This window comes from Bactrocera oleae, chromosome X (genome assembly GCF_042242935.1).
Source record: "Bactrocera oleae isolate idBacOlea1 chromosome X, idBacOlea1, whole genome shotgun sequence".
Lineage (NCBI taxonomy): Eukaryota > Metazoa > Arthropoda > Insecta > Diptera > Tephritidae > Bactrocera > Bactrocera oleae.
This window is the reverse complement of record NC_091541.1, coordinates 22,237,850-22,250,573: the sequence shown is the minus strand read 5'-3', so window position 1 is coordinate 22,250,573 and position 12,724 is coordinate 22,237,850. Positions and strand designations below refer to the sequence as shown.

General features: G+C 34.3%; 1 protein-coding gene across 5 annotated transcripts in view; it reads left to right on the top strand.

Annotated features, from left to right (window-relative positions):
* LOC106624584 (glutamate receptor ionotropic, kainate 2) overlaps nucleotides 1-11,127 on the top strand; it is a 1,058,023-nt gene extending 1,046,896 nt beyond the window's left edge. For all 5 annotated transcript variants that reach the window (XM_070112613.1, XM_070112614.1, XM_070112612.1 and 2 more), the window contains 2 exons: nucleotides 10,258-10,648; nucleotides 10,710-11,127. In XM_070112613.1, coding sequence (XP_069968714.1) covers nucleotides 10,258-10,648; nucleotides 10,710-10,996 — 678 coding nt within the window. In that variant the 3' untranslated portion in view covers nucleotides 10,997-11,127. The remainder of the gene's footprint in view (nucleotides 1-10,257; nucleotides 10,649-10,709) is intronic.
* Nucleotides 11,128-12,724: the final 1,597 nt, after the last annotated feature.

The window sequence follows — 12,724 nt, the reverse complement described above, 5'->3', positions numbered from 1 at the left end:
AAACAAGATGGTTTAGATATGTTGTTACTGCCCGTCTTATAGCGTCCCGAAACCATCCAGCCTAAGAGCGTTTTTTGCAAGATGGGTAAATTAGATCCAAGATTGATTTGGCTTGCAGATAGAAGACTGAAGAACGTTTCTGTACCCAGCAACATGTCAATTTTTTTGGTATATAAAATTCATCATCGGCGAGCGCTATATTGTGTGGAATATTTCATGTTAAAATATTGATTTCAGAATCTGGGTGATAAGCAATGTGCGATGTAATGCAAAAAGTCAATGGAAGTTCGAAACCAGTGACTTGCGACTTGATATTAGTTGAGGTTTTGAATTTAATATTTGTTGACGATGAACCGATGCTTTGAATCTGTATGTTTTGCTTACTTCTTGACAGAAGCAACTTTTGCGAAAAATCATCTGTGATAAAATTTACCTGTGAACAGGAATCTAGCAGTGCTGTACCCAATCTGTAGCTCCCTGATGCATCACGAACCAAAGTTTTTGCTGTTGCAAGGATGACGTTATCCAACGATGAATTCTTGTGTATATGCGCGACTGCCTCTTGTTTTGTAAATACCTGAGTAGGTGTTTGTTGGACTGGAGTAGAACCGCGGTGGAGTAAACTGTGGTGTTGTCGTGCACAAACCGTGCACCTGTGTTATGATGGACAATTGGCTACTCCATGTCCCTTTGATAGGCAATTGATCCAAGTTTCTTTGCATGGTCGAAACGTTGAGTAATGTAAAATGACTTAAAGCGTTCGCAATTTAATTGACCTTATGGTTGTTACTGGAACAAAAATTACACGATATGTTGAAGCAGGAAAATGTATAGCCTCGTGGTTGATTCCTTGATTTCGAAGAGGAGTATTTGTTAGAACCTTGAGTTGACGAGGTACTAACATGCGTGTTGTGCAGTGATTCCATGTATTGACAGTGTCTTTCCAAAACTGTGATGCAATTCTCCCATGACGGCAGCGTTCTGAAATCTATCGACTCCTTCCACTTTTTGTTGGTCTGTTCATCAGACTTCGGCAAAATTAAATGAATAAGCATAGCTTGCGATATTTGGCTGTCGGTACCTAGCGATGTCAAGGAACCATAAATAGCTCTAGCTTTATCAATTAAACTTCTTAGCTAAATACCATTTGGTTTCATAATTGCTGGTAAATCAAATAACGAATTTATTCCTTCCAAAAAATTTGTGTTTGTTATCATACCGTACCTTCAACCGTTCTAACGCCTTCGGATAATTTCGCAAATGGTTGATTTTTTCAATATTAGTTAAATTGAAATCACGATCAATTATTTGCTTGAACGAGGTGATAAAATTTTGATAATTTCAATACTTGCCATCAAACGTAGGAAGCTTAAGTGGTAGAAGTTTTGAACTTGATTGTACCACGCAAGTTGTGTCCGAAAGTGAAACGTTGTTATCTTCTGCCAGTTGCGATTGGATAATCAATTTAGTTGTGATGTAAAGTTCTTTCAGGTCAGCACGTCCACCATCATCAGCATCCAATCTTTCGGTGTCAGTTTGAATTGAGAGAATCTGCTTAAAATAGGACTCCAGGCCAAACGGCATTTGCATTCCGCAGCTGAAAGAGCCTTTCCACCTGGTCGCAAGCTGGCGTCGTCGATATTTTTAATGCGCGTAATATATTTCTTGGTGCTGGCGCGTTGTTGTCTTAGCTCGTCCAAAGACATTGCAGAACAGGATCTTGTATATGCTTTATAGAGCCTTCAAAATTATTTTAAATAACAATAATTCTACTTCTAGTGAGTAGTTAAGCAATAAGTGATTTTACCGCAAAAAATTTATAAAACCATGTTATACCTATGTACGGGTATGGAACGAACATGAGAATATGAGCTGCACCTAATGGTAACGACGAGACTTAGCTTTCCCAAACTGGTGTGTGTGTGTTTCCAATGACGATAATATCCAATGACGATAATATCCAATGACGATAATATCCAATGACAATAATGTCCAACGACGATAATGTGAAACGATGCAGTCTAATACTGGCCACACTATGAAATGATGTGAAAGAACAAAAAAGTTACTCGTGCCTTCGTTGGGCGTCAAAAAATTTAGGGGTACAAAGCTTTTTTTGTAACTGCGCAAATATTGAAAAAGCGAAAAGTTTAAGCGAAGTTGTAGCAACGATAAAACACAAAGGGCGAGTAATGACGCTATGTGTGGTCAGCTATTTGACAAACTTTATTTGCAAAATTCTTCTAATTGAATAATATTCTAAGCAATATTTCAATACCGCTAAATACACAGTTTCGTTTTGTATTAGTGCATATATACATAAGTATATAAGTTATATAAATTTAACAGTTCATAAAAGGCGAATAACCCAACTACATACTTTAAGCTATTGCTCCTTCGTATATAATGTAGTTATTAAAAAACAAAAAAATGCAAAAAAATGGGAACGCAGCATTGCAAGAGGATGCTTACATAATTAGCTTAGTACATGTTCAATGGAACTAGCTAATGTGTACAAACGAATATTCATATAATTGCGTGGACGAAAACGTAGCGGTAGCATAAGCAGAGAATGTTAATGAATAGAGAAGGCGCAAATGTTAACTGTGCTAAAATGTAAACTATTAAAAGGGAATATCGAAAATGCGCAAATTCGAAAGTTCAATTACACCACGTCAAAAAGGTACCTTCCCCTCATGATAACCGAACTCAACAAACTACACCACTCTAAGCAGGAACCAAGTAAATTGTCACCACCTTATAAAGGAACAGCTAATATATGTGTGCGCAGATGTTCTTTGTCATGCGTGTTAGGGAAAATTATAATAACAGAAAGAAATAATAGATTTTGAGGAACATTTATATAATGAGAAAAAAGTCAAAATTAAATTAAAATAAATTTAATACAAATGGTTTATAAAAATTAAAAAAGGAATAAAACTACATCTGTGCTTGGATGTGAACTCGGGCAAATATTTGATGTAAATTTGCAAAAGCGAGCTGTGCTATACAAGCAGCACCACCCACAATAATCAGGAATTTGTGTCTTATTCTGTGAACTCAAACGGCAATTGTCGTTTATTTACTTCATATGACCAATTTGTATGTATATATATTATTCCCATGTCCAATTATATATATGCATATATGTACACACATGTACATATGTATGTATGTCCCTCAATATGCCTTTTGTAAAAAAATCAAACATTCGCGCAAGTGCCAACAAAAACGTAGACGCACCATTATCGACCAATAAGATTCAAGCAAGCTCGCGCTATTTTTTTTAAATATTTCATATTACAACGACCACAAACTCATTCATAAGGAACGCGCGTATGCTACAAAACGAAGTGCGATCGTTTATAACTCTGTACTGCGCTCTTTTTTCTGTGCGCCTAGTCAACCAAATTTGGTTTTCATATGAAATTCCTTCCGCAAATGCGCGAAAATTAAGTTTAAATAAAAATGAATGAAATTGAATCTGAATGTCTTTAGTAAAATTGAAGAATCAGCAAAATTTAAATTTTGCAATTGATCCTACCATTTCCCTCGCATTTGTATGTTGCCCACAAGCTGCTTCCTCACAACATTTCCTAAAAATCAGAAATTGAAGAATTTGTCTGATGTTCCCTTCAGAAAGGAGAATTGGCAACATGATCTATTAGCGATTTGAAATATTCTTTTAATTTATTTCATATTATGCACAATATATGACATTAAATTATAAAATTTATATAAAGTTGCCATTTATATGAAATCCTTTATTACTTCTATATATTCTAAGTACACTACATATAATAGTACTTTTAGTTTACTTATTACCATAATTTCATAGTTTTTCGATTTAGCTCATTTTTAATAATAACGCATAAAAATGCAGCCCAATCGGTAGTCGTAGTATTTCAAAAGAGCATAAGTCAACTTTCAATAGCAAACCACTGCAAAAAAGACAAACGAGACAACATAGCCGACCGACATTGTCGATTCAAACACATTTTGTTAACTCCGCAACGATGCGCAAAATTCGGCGTCAATATGTATGCGAGCTCGTATGTATGTATGTTTGTCGGCAAAGTTCTCATTTGGTTTTTTTCAACGTTTTGTCAGAACTCAATTTTTTGCTCCGCCCCGTCTCCGCGCGAACTATACATATATATATATCCATATAATCCTTTTCGCTGCTGTTTGTGCAGAAAGGAGTTTGACGCAATTGAATTATGAACACCCCGGTTTTGGACTGACCAGGGTTATTTTTTTGAAGCGCGGCCGAAGGCCGCCAGTGCAGAAAGGAGTTTGACGCGATTGAATTATGAACACCCCGGTTTTTGACCGACCAGGGTTATTTTTTTGAAGCGCGACCGAAGGCCGCCAGTGCGGAAAGGAGTTCGACGATCTCCGATATTCATTCATTCCATAAAAACGCGGCACAAAAGATCAGCCATTTAATTAATAAAAAAATATTTGTATTTCCACCCTCCATAACTTTTTTTTAAGGGGTGACCGACGGGTAATTCCTTCGAATTCATAAAAAGGACACTTAATTGTGTCGCCCCTTACAACCCCAACCCCCTACGAAGTGGGGGTCATTAAGTACATATTTACCAAAACTTGAAATCAGGGAGTTCACCATTTCTGTAGTATTTGCAGTTATTTAACAGAAATGTAAATTTATAACAACGTTCACTGGCAAAGGACGTATCTTCCAACATAAAGAGAAAAATTAAATACTTTGAACAAAAAATACAAATGCATGATTATTTTTGTCATATAAACGATTTTTATGATGAAAATTTTATCAAATATGATTTTTTTCACAAATTCGGCATGATAAAATGCGAAAAATTATGCAAAAAAAATATACTTTACTTTTTTAATAATTTTCTAATTTCAAATGTTACAGAATTAATAATTTATGTATGTACATATGTATATCAATATGGAGTTCATTTCCATTCTCTGGTATGTACACATTGAGAAATATTATAGAATCTTTGATATTATCACTTATCAATAAACACATGTGCGCGCACTGCTCATATGTAAGTATGTATGTACAAATATGCGTATGACATTGCAAAATAAGTAATGCATATACAAATCTATTTACATATAAGCGTAAAAATGTATATATGTCAGCCAATAGGAAAAATACAAACATTGTTATACAAAAACTACAATTGTCTCAAATAGCATGAGCAGCGTCAGAAATCCATATGGCAGCTAAATTGACAAATTCTAGATTTGTAGTAAATCACACAACAACAACATTTTCATTCATGAACGCTGGCGCACATGCAATAAGCCAAGTCGTTTTATTCATACAAGTAAACGCTTTACACATCTCCTCGAGCATGCGTTTGCCTACAAGCGTCTTTTCGCGATGATGGCAAAAGCTGAAATCATAAATTAAACAACTTTTTTATGTTCCCTCTAGAAGGGAAAAGTGACAACCCTGCAAGCCACAAAACACAAAAAAGTGACAACAAAGCTTTTGTCGATATAAAATATTTTACAATTCTAAAATATTTTTCCGTGACCCGCAAAAATCTGCCTAAATATGTATGCATTACACATATTATATGTACATATTTACAATGATTTGTAGGCAAAGCTGTTAGAGCGGCAAGGGAAGCGATAACAATCGGCGAGCGTTCGTTTATTTTTTCGGTACATCTCGGAATTTCTACCAACAACACAATGTGGTGACGCTTTGTCGTCGCGTTAGTCCTTCGACAGATTGACTCTTTGACATGAAAGCAAAAAACGTGAGCTTCGGTCATTGGTTGACCTTGTGCATTTCTACATATGTATGTATGTGAGTTTTAGACAAATTTACAAATCTTTTTCTTTACATATACACATGATATGAAAATGCCGACGACAAAACACAATTCTGTACTTTTGTGACTCCATAATGGTGTTAAGTACATGATTTATTTTAAGAAATTTATCAAAATACTTTTAACTTATTACTAATAACTCACAATAAAGTAAAAATTAATTAACATTAAATAATTTTAAAAAAATAATTAATAAAAGTTCAATAAAAGGGAATATATTTCAAATGGCATGTCAATATTTCCAGTTTGGCATACATATTATCAGAGAATGTTAATGAATAGAGAAGAAGCAAATGTTAGCTGTACTAAAATGTTAATTACGATGAGGAAACATCGAAGCCCGAAAATAAAATGTCACCACACCTATCAAACAGCTATTGTTGTTTACTTGCTTCAATGTTCATATGTCTATATGTGAATATTCTTGAAATTACCTTCCTTCATTCGCATGTCCAAATATATTTGCATATATGTACACATATGTACATATGTATGTCCCTCAATATGGCTTTCGCAAAAAATCAAACATTAGCGCAAGTGACAAAAAAACGTAGACGCACCAACATCGGCCAATAATATTCAAGCGAACTCGCGGCTTATTTTCTAAGTATTTCATATTACAACGACAAAAAATTCACTCATAAGGAACGTGCGTTTGCTTCAAAGCAAAGTGCGTTCGTTCATAACTCTGCGATGCGCTATTTTTGCTGTGCGCCTGATAAACCACATTTGGTTTTCATATAGAATTCCTTCCGCAAATGCGCGAAAATAAAAATGAATGAAATTGAATTTGAATGTCTTCAGTAAAATTGAAGAAGTTTCAATTTTACAATTGATCCTACCATTCCCCTCGCATTTGTATGTTGCCCACAAGCTGCTTCCTCTCAACATTTGCTAAAAATCAGAAATTGAATAATTTGTCTGATGTTCCCTTCAGAGAGGAGAATTGGCAACATGACCTATTAGCGAGTTTAAATAATATTTATATTTTTGCATATTATGCACTATATATGGCATTAAATTAAAAAATTTATATAAAATTGACATGTATATGAAATCATTAACTACTTCTATATACTCTAAGCACACTGCATATAGTACTTTTATATGTATACTTATTATCATTATTTCATAGTTTGTCGATTTAGCCCATTTTATCTAAATACGACGTTATGAAAATGCAGCCCAATCAGTAATCGCAATATTTCAAAAGAGCATAAGTCAACTTTCAATAGCAAACCACTGCAAAAAGGACAAACGAGACAACATAGCCGACATTGTCGCAAAATTGTCGATTCAAACAAATTTTGTCAACTCCGCGACGATGCACAAAATTTGGCGTCAATATGTATGCGGGCTCGTTTGTATGTATGTATGTTTGTCGACAAAGTCGTCTTTTCGTTTTTTCAACAACACAATGTCTGCGCGAACTCGCCGTTATTTCGTTGGCTTGCCACTATACACAGAGGCGTTCTAACTGAGGACTCTTAGTATATTATTATGTTGCTTAATTTGTATTGAAAAATACTGATGCATTTGTGAATTATTTTCGTACTATAATATATGTTATATATATATCTAAATACACATAAACTCATACCTATAATCGTTTTTAAACTAAATTCGATAAATAAAATATATATCTGAAATAATTATGTGGCAGTGCGCCCCAATCCCTCCTTGCCTGCGATCGTTCAACCCGCAAAAAGCAAAAAGTGTGGACAAAAGTCATTGCTTGTGCGGGGCAAGAAGAAGCAAGCATCTGCGTACGTGTATTTAAGAATGTATGTGTGATTATCACATTTGTGTAAATACGCATAATAAGAAAATATTCAATAAACCTAATCATATGAACATATTTTCCTGATATATTTTAATTATGTTAGGAAGTAAAATATGCTATTAAAGAAATTGAATTATGATATGCTTAGACTCCAATTAATAAAATAAAAAAATTAAATTAAATTTTGAGTTTTATGTATTTTACGATTCGAACGTATATGCTCGTATTCGGATTGTGCTTAACTCCTTCACGCCTACGACCTAAGCCACTATATAAATGGAAACGCGGCCGCTTAGCCACTGTTTTATTGTTATCTTTTGTTTGATAGGTATATTGCTTACGCAACGCATATACAAAAGTTGGAAAAATTGCATATCAAAGGTTATTTTATTATGAATTCTGGGGTTTTTGCCAGTAATCCTCCTTTTTAATTCAAAAGGCTTTTCATAATTATAAATTTGTCATATCATAGAAATTGAAAACATAAATCTAAATAGGTATGCGCAACGATTTTTCATATAGGAATATTCGTTGTGTCTATTTATAGCATTTCGCATATTGTGTGGTGTATTTTTCTTTTTCGAAGTTATATTTTTCGATGTTCCCTCATGTGGAATTACAAATTAGTACTCAAAAAGTTTTCAGTTAACATTTGCTCCTTCTCTATTCATCAACATTCTCTGATCAAAGCAAGTCTCTGAGAATAATTTTCATTGAATTCTCAGCTCTGTTAACGAACGAAATAAAACTTTGCACACAAAATGTATATAAGGTGTGGGATCTCAAGTCCAAAAATAGTCTGGAAAAATAACTCTTCAAGTCCCTAGAAGTCGAATATGTGAACTTTAGTAGCTACGGATGAGTTTTTACCAAAAATAATTATACGTTAATCTGTGAGGTACTTCAATGAAAGTCAGAGAGACCATTTTTATGGAAATAATCGTCATGCCAAAAATGGATAAATCGGTTCAATACTTTGCCTAGCCTCCATATATCTAATAGAAAGATTTTCGAACTTTCGGTTAACTTTACACCGCATTTATCGGCGAATATATGAGATATCTTAAAGAAATTATGAGATCGTCTCGCTCTAATGACAGGTTGTCCGTGTGCTTAAAACGGGTAAAGTCGAGTTAACGAATGTAAAACTCCCATTGTAATTTATAGCGTATACCATATATCGGTCAATAAGTCAGATGTCTAAGCAAAATTAAGTGAGCAAGAAGCTCCAAAGAGGCCTAAAAAAGATTGCAAATATTATATTTAGACATTCCGGCATCTATTTGCAAACAAAGTTGTATTTTTACTCGAAAAGTATAATTAATGGAATTTTGACATTGCCAGAAAAAGTCGAAGTGATAAGTTTTTATTTAATTTATTTAATTAACTCACTATCGCAAATAACCCAATAATACATTTTTTCAAAGACTTGAAACTTTAGCTCATATTACACTGAAACTACACATCTGGCATTACAAATGATGAAATGATCTGTATTTCTATGTATGGTGTAACAGTCAGCCAATATATCCTAATCTAACCTATACTGAGAGCAGCACATATTCAGAATACCCTCCAAACATGTATACCAAGTAATATCAAACTTGTAAAACGAAAAATAAATGCACTTAAGAATCATGTGATGAAATTAAGAATTTCAAAATAAAATTTTTCCATGCAGCTTTACGCGCCCATCCAGAATCTCTGATCAACTCTGCCATGTTACTAATAACAAGAGAAAATTTTACATTTTGATGTTAAAAGGCGTTACAGCGCTATACACAATATACCACATTCTGATATTCCAGTGACAACGCGACGTTAATAAAAACTTGGATCGCTCGATTTGGTATACATTTCAAATTCACTAACCCAAGGTCAATTCGAATGTAAAATTTTAAATTAACTTAACAACAGACAAATCACATTCAAACAAAAACTTATCATATCATACATAAAGTAACTTCAACATTAAAATATAAATAGGACAAAATAAATACTCGAATTACCACGCAGGCGAAAACGGAAAATTATTCCACTCAATGCGACCCGTAAACGCGTTAAATGGTAAGATATGTTACTAAAATCTCAGGCAATTTTGTGCTTACTGGACTCAGTATTGATTGGTCACGAGTCAAAGATGGACACCAGCTAAGAGAAACTATTTCTGCTATGAAGGCAAAAAAAGTGGTTGGGTACTAGTAATAAAAAATGGCAAAAAGAAGAAGAATTTTACCTATTTGTCATACTATGCTAACCGCAGTAGATATCTACCGATTTCTTCGAGCAGATTTGGCTCATGTCAGAAGCATAAAGAAGCTGATTTAAACTATAAAATCTACGGTGCGTTATACCTATGCTTGGCAGTGGATAACTGGTTACCCACATTGGATGTAATTGGTTTGAGAGATACACTAATTTTAATTTTACATTAAACAGCTATGCATGGAGTTTATTTTTACATCTTACAACTTACATCTCATCCCGCGTATACTTATAAAACCAAATCGTCTTTCCGGGAATGTCAAAAATATATAAATGCCCGAATGTCCTTAAACATTTGTAATCTGTATTTGTTTACATTGAAATTTAAGTGTTTCTAATAATATTTTTACTTTTTTGTTCTTATAGGATTCGAAAATTGACACTTATCAAAAAATGTGGCAATACATGGAGACTCGACATTCTTCGGTGTTTGTAAAGACTTATGAGGAAGGAATTAAGCGTGTCATAGAAGGAAATTATGCCTTTCTTATGGAATCGACAATGCTGGATTACGCAGTACAGCGAGACTGTAACTTAACACAAATTGGCGGGCTTCTCGATTCAAAAGGTTATGGAATTGCCACACCAAAAGGTTCCCTCTGGCGTGATCCTATGTCATTGGCAATCTTGGAATTACAAGAAAAAGGGATCATACAAATATTATATGATAAATGGTGGAAAAACACTGGTGACGTTTGCAATCGGGAAGAAAAAAGTAAAGAATCGAAAGCAAACGCATTGGGAGTAGAAAATATAGGTAAAAATAGCTTAAAATAAAATAGTATTTCTTACACTAACGAATTATTCGTTTATTAAAGGAGGTGTTTTCGTAGTCTTACTATGTGGTTTAGCTTTAGCAGTTGTTGTTGCTATTTTGGAGTTTTGTTGGAATTCCAAAAAAACTTTACAACTGATCGAAACGCAAACTTTGTGTTCTGAAATTAATGAAGAGCCGAGGTATGCTACACATTGCCCCGAGTCAAAGCAACGTCAATCTTCAAAGCGTAACTCAGTCAAATTTCTACCGGAGTCCACCTATGTGCCAGCTGATACAGGAAGTGGTATACTAAATAGTAGTAGGGTACATTATAATTATTTTGATTAGATATTTAAGAAAAACCTAAATCAAGTGTACGTACTCAAATATAATTATAATCTTTTTATGTTAAGTATAAGTATAATTTAAAAACTTCTTCTGTCTTGAATTCAATTTTTTTAGTAAAACTGATCTACAAATTTTGGTCTTTAAATATGTTCGTAACGCAAAGTGGTTTTCATAGAAATAAATTAAAAACAAGTAAGAGAGTGATAAATTACATTTGAAACTTTTTGCGAGATTTGAAGACTTTTTTCGGCGCTGGCAAACTTTATTATAAAGAGACGGACCTAAGATGCTCTCGTGATTTGTAATGATAAAAGGAGGTCAAAATATTTTGAGGTGTCAATAAAATTTTATCATAAGGTAAATAGCATTAACGTACACGTGCATCCGAATATTATACATATACTCTCGTAATTTGCATGAACCATTAAAGTAAGTTAACCCAAGTAAGATAATGTTACGTCGAAATGACGTACTCACTTTTGTTCACGCTCTCAGACTTTCATTTGTATTCGAAGCAACTTCAAACCCGCAGTGTTCTCAGCGGTCTTTATGTCTCTTTCATTTCGACGTATCTTACTAGGGTTAATGAGATATGTGCATAACAATATTGTTTACAAGAAAAAGTGGGGCAGCCAATGCTTATCGTAAAATATTGGACTAAGCCCGTAAAATATAATATTATAATGGGTCTGTTACTATATTTATGCGGCTGGCCAAGAGATGGCGTATATATAATGATATATTTTACCAAAATTAATAGTTGAATTACAGGACCTCAACAAACAAATTATAATTCAATTTATTTACAGCTAGAAGTTTGATTTGTCTCCAGGACGGCATCAATATAGTCCAGATCTTTCAAGCAAGATGAAAGGAAGAGTTGAATTTCGAGTGACTTTCTGTCCGTGCAATAGATAACTTGAGTAGAAATTGAAATATCTCGATAAAATTTGGTACACGTATTCCTTGCTACCGAATTAAAGTGGGTATTGCACACGACAATCGAAAACCTATAAAGTTCCAAAACTAAGATACAAAACTGTAATCTAGTGTAAAGCAACTGAGTACAATCGGAAATTATTTTTAAAAAGTTGGCGGTTATCATTTGACTTCTTCTCTATAAGTTTGGTTGAAAAAGCTTTACTAGTTTGTGATAGAGCTGGAAAACTATCGATAGTCAGGCCACATTTAAAAGCTAATTTTTTTTGGAGGCATTCTTTTACCACCTCCTCAAAAATTGTGAAAATCATTGAAATAATATAACGGTTATGTCAAAAACACCCCAGCAGAAACTGCTTGGAGAGGAGCTTGTTATGTTCCTTAACCGAAAGCATAAGGGCCTCACTGTGCAGGTGTTCTATTGGGGACATCAAGAGGTATCCCGTGATAGTCCGGAGTGTAGTGTTTTGACAAATCTGAAGCTTCTTCGTCTGCGTTGCACTACATCCAGACGACCATCTTGGAGCAGCATAATATAAGACCGGTCGATTGCCTTGTATGTTTCCAGCAACGTTTCTTTGTATTTTCCCCAAGAGCTGCTGGTAAGCGATTTGAGGATTTTGTTGCGTTTATAATAAGTTTGGCGTTTGGACCTCGAAATAGTACGGATGAATTCCGACCGCTCAGGTAGTTCATAGTCCACCGCTTCAGTCCTGGAGGGAGCGTGGATTGTTCTATGTCCTCAAGTAGCGTTGTGTGGTTGACTGTGTCAAAAGCTTTTGACAAGTC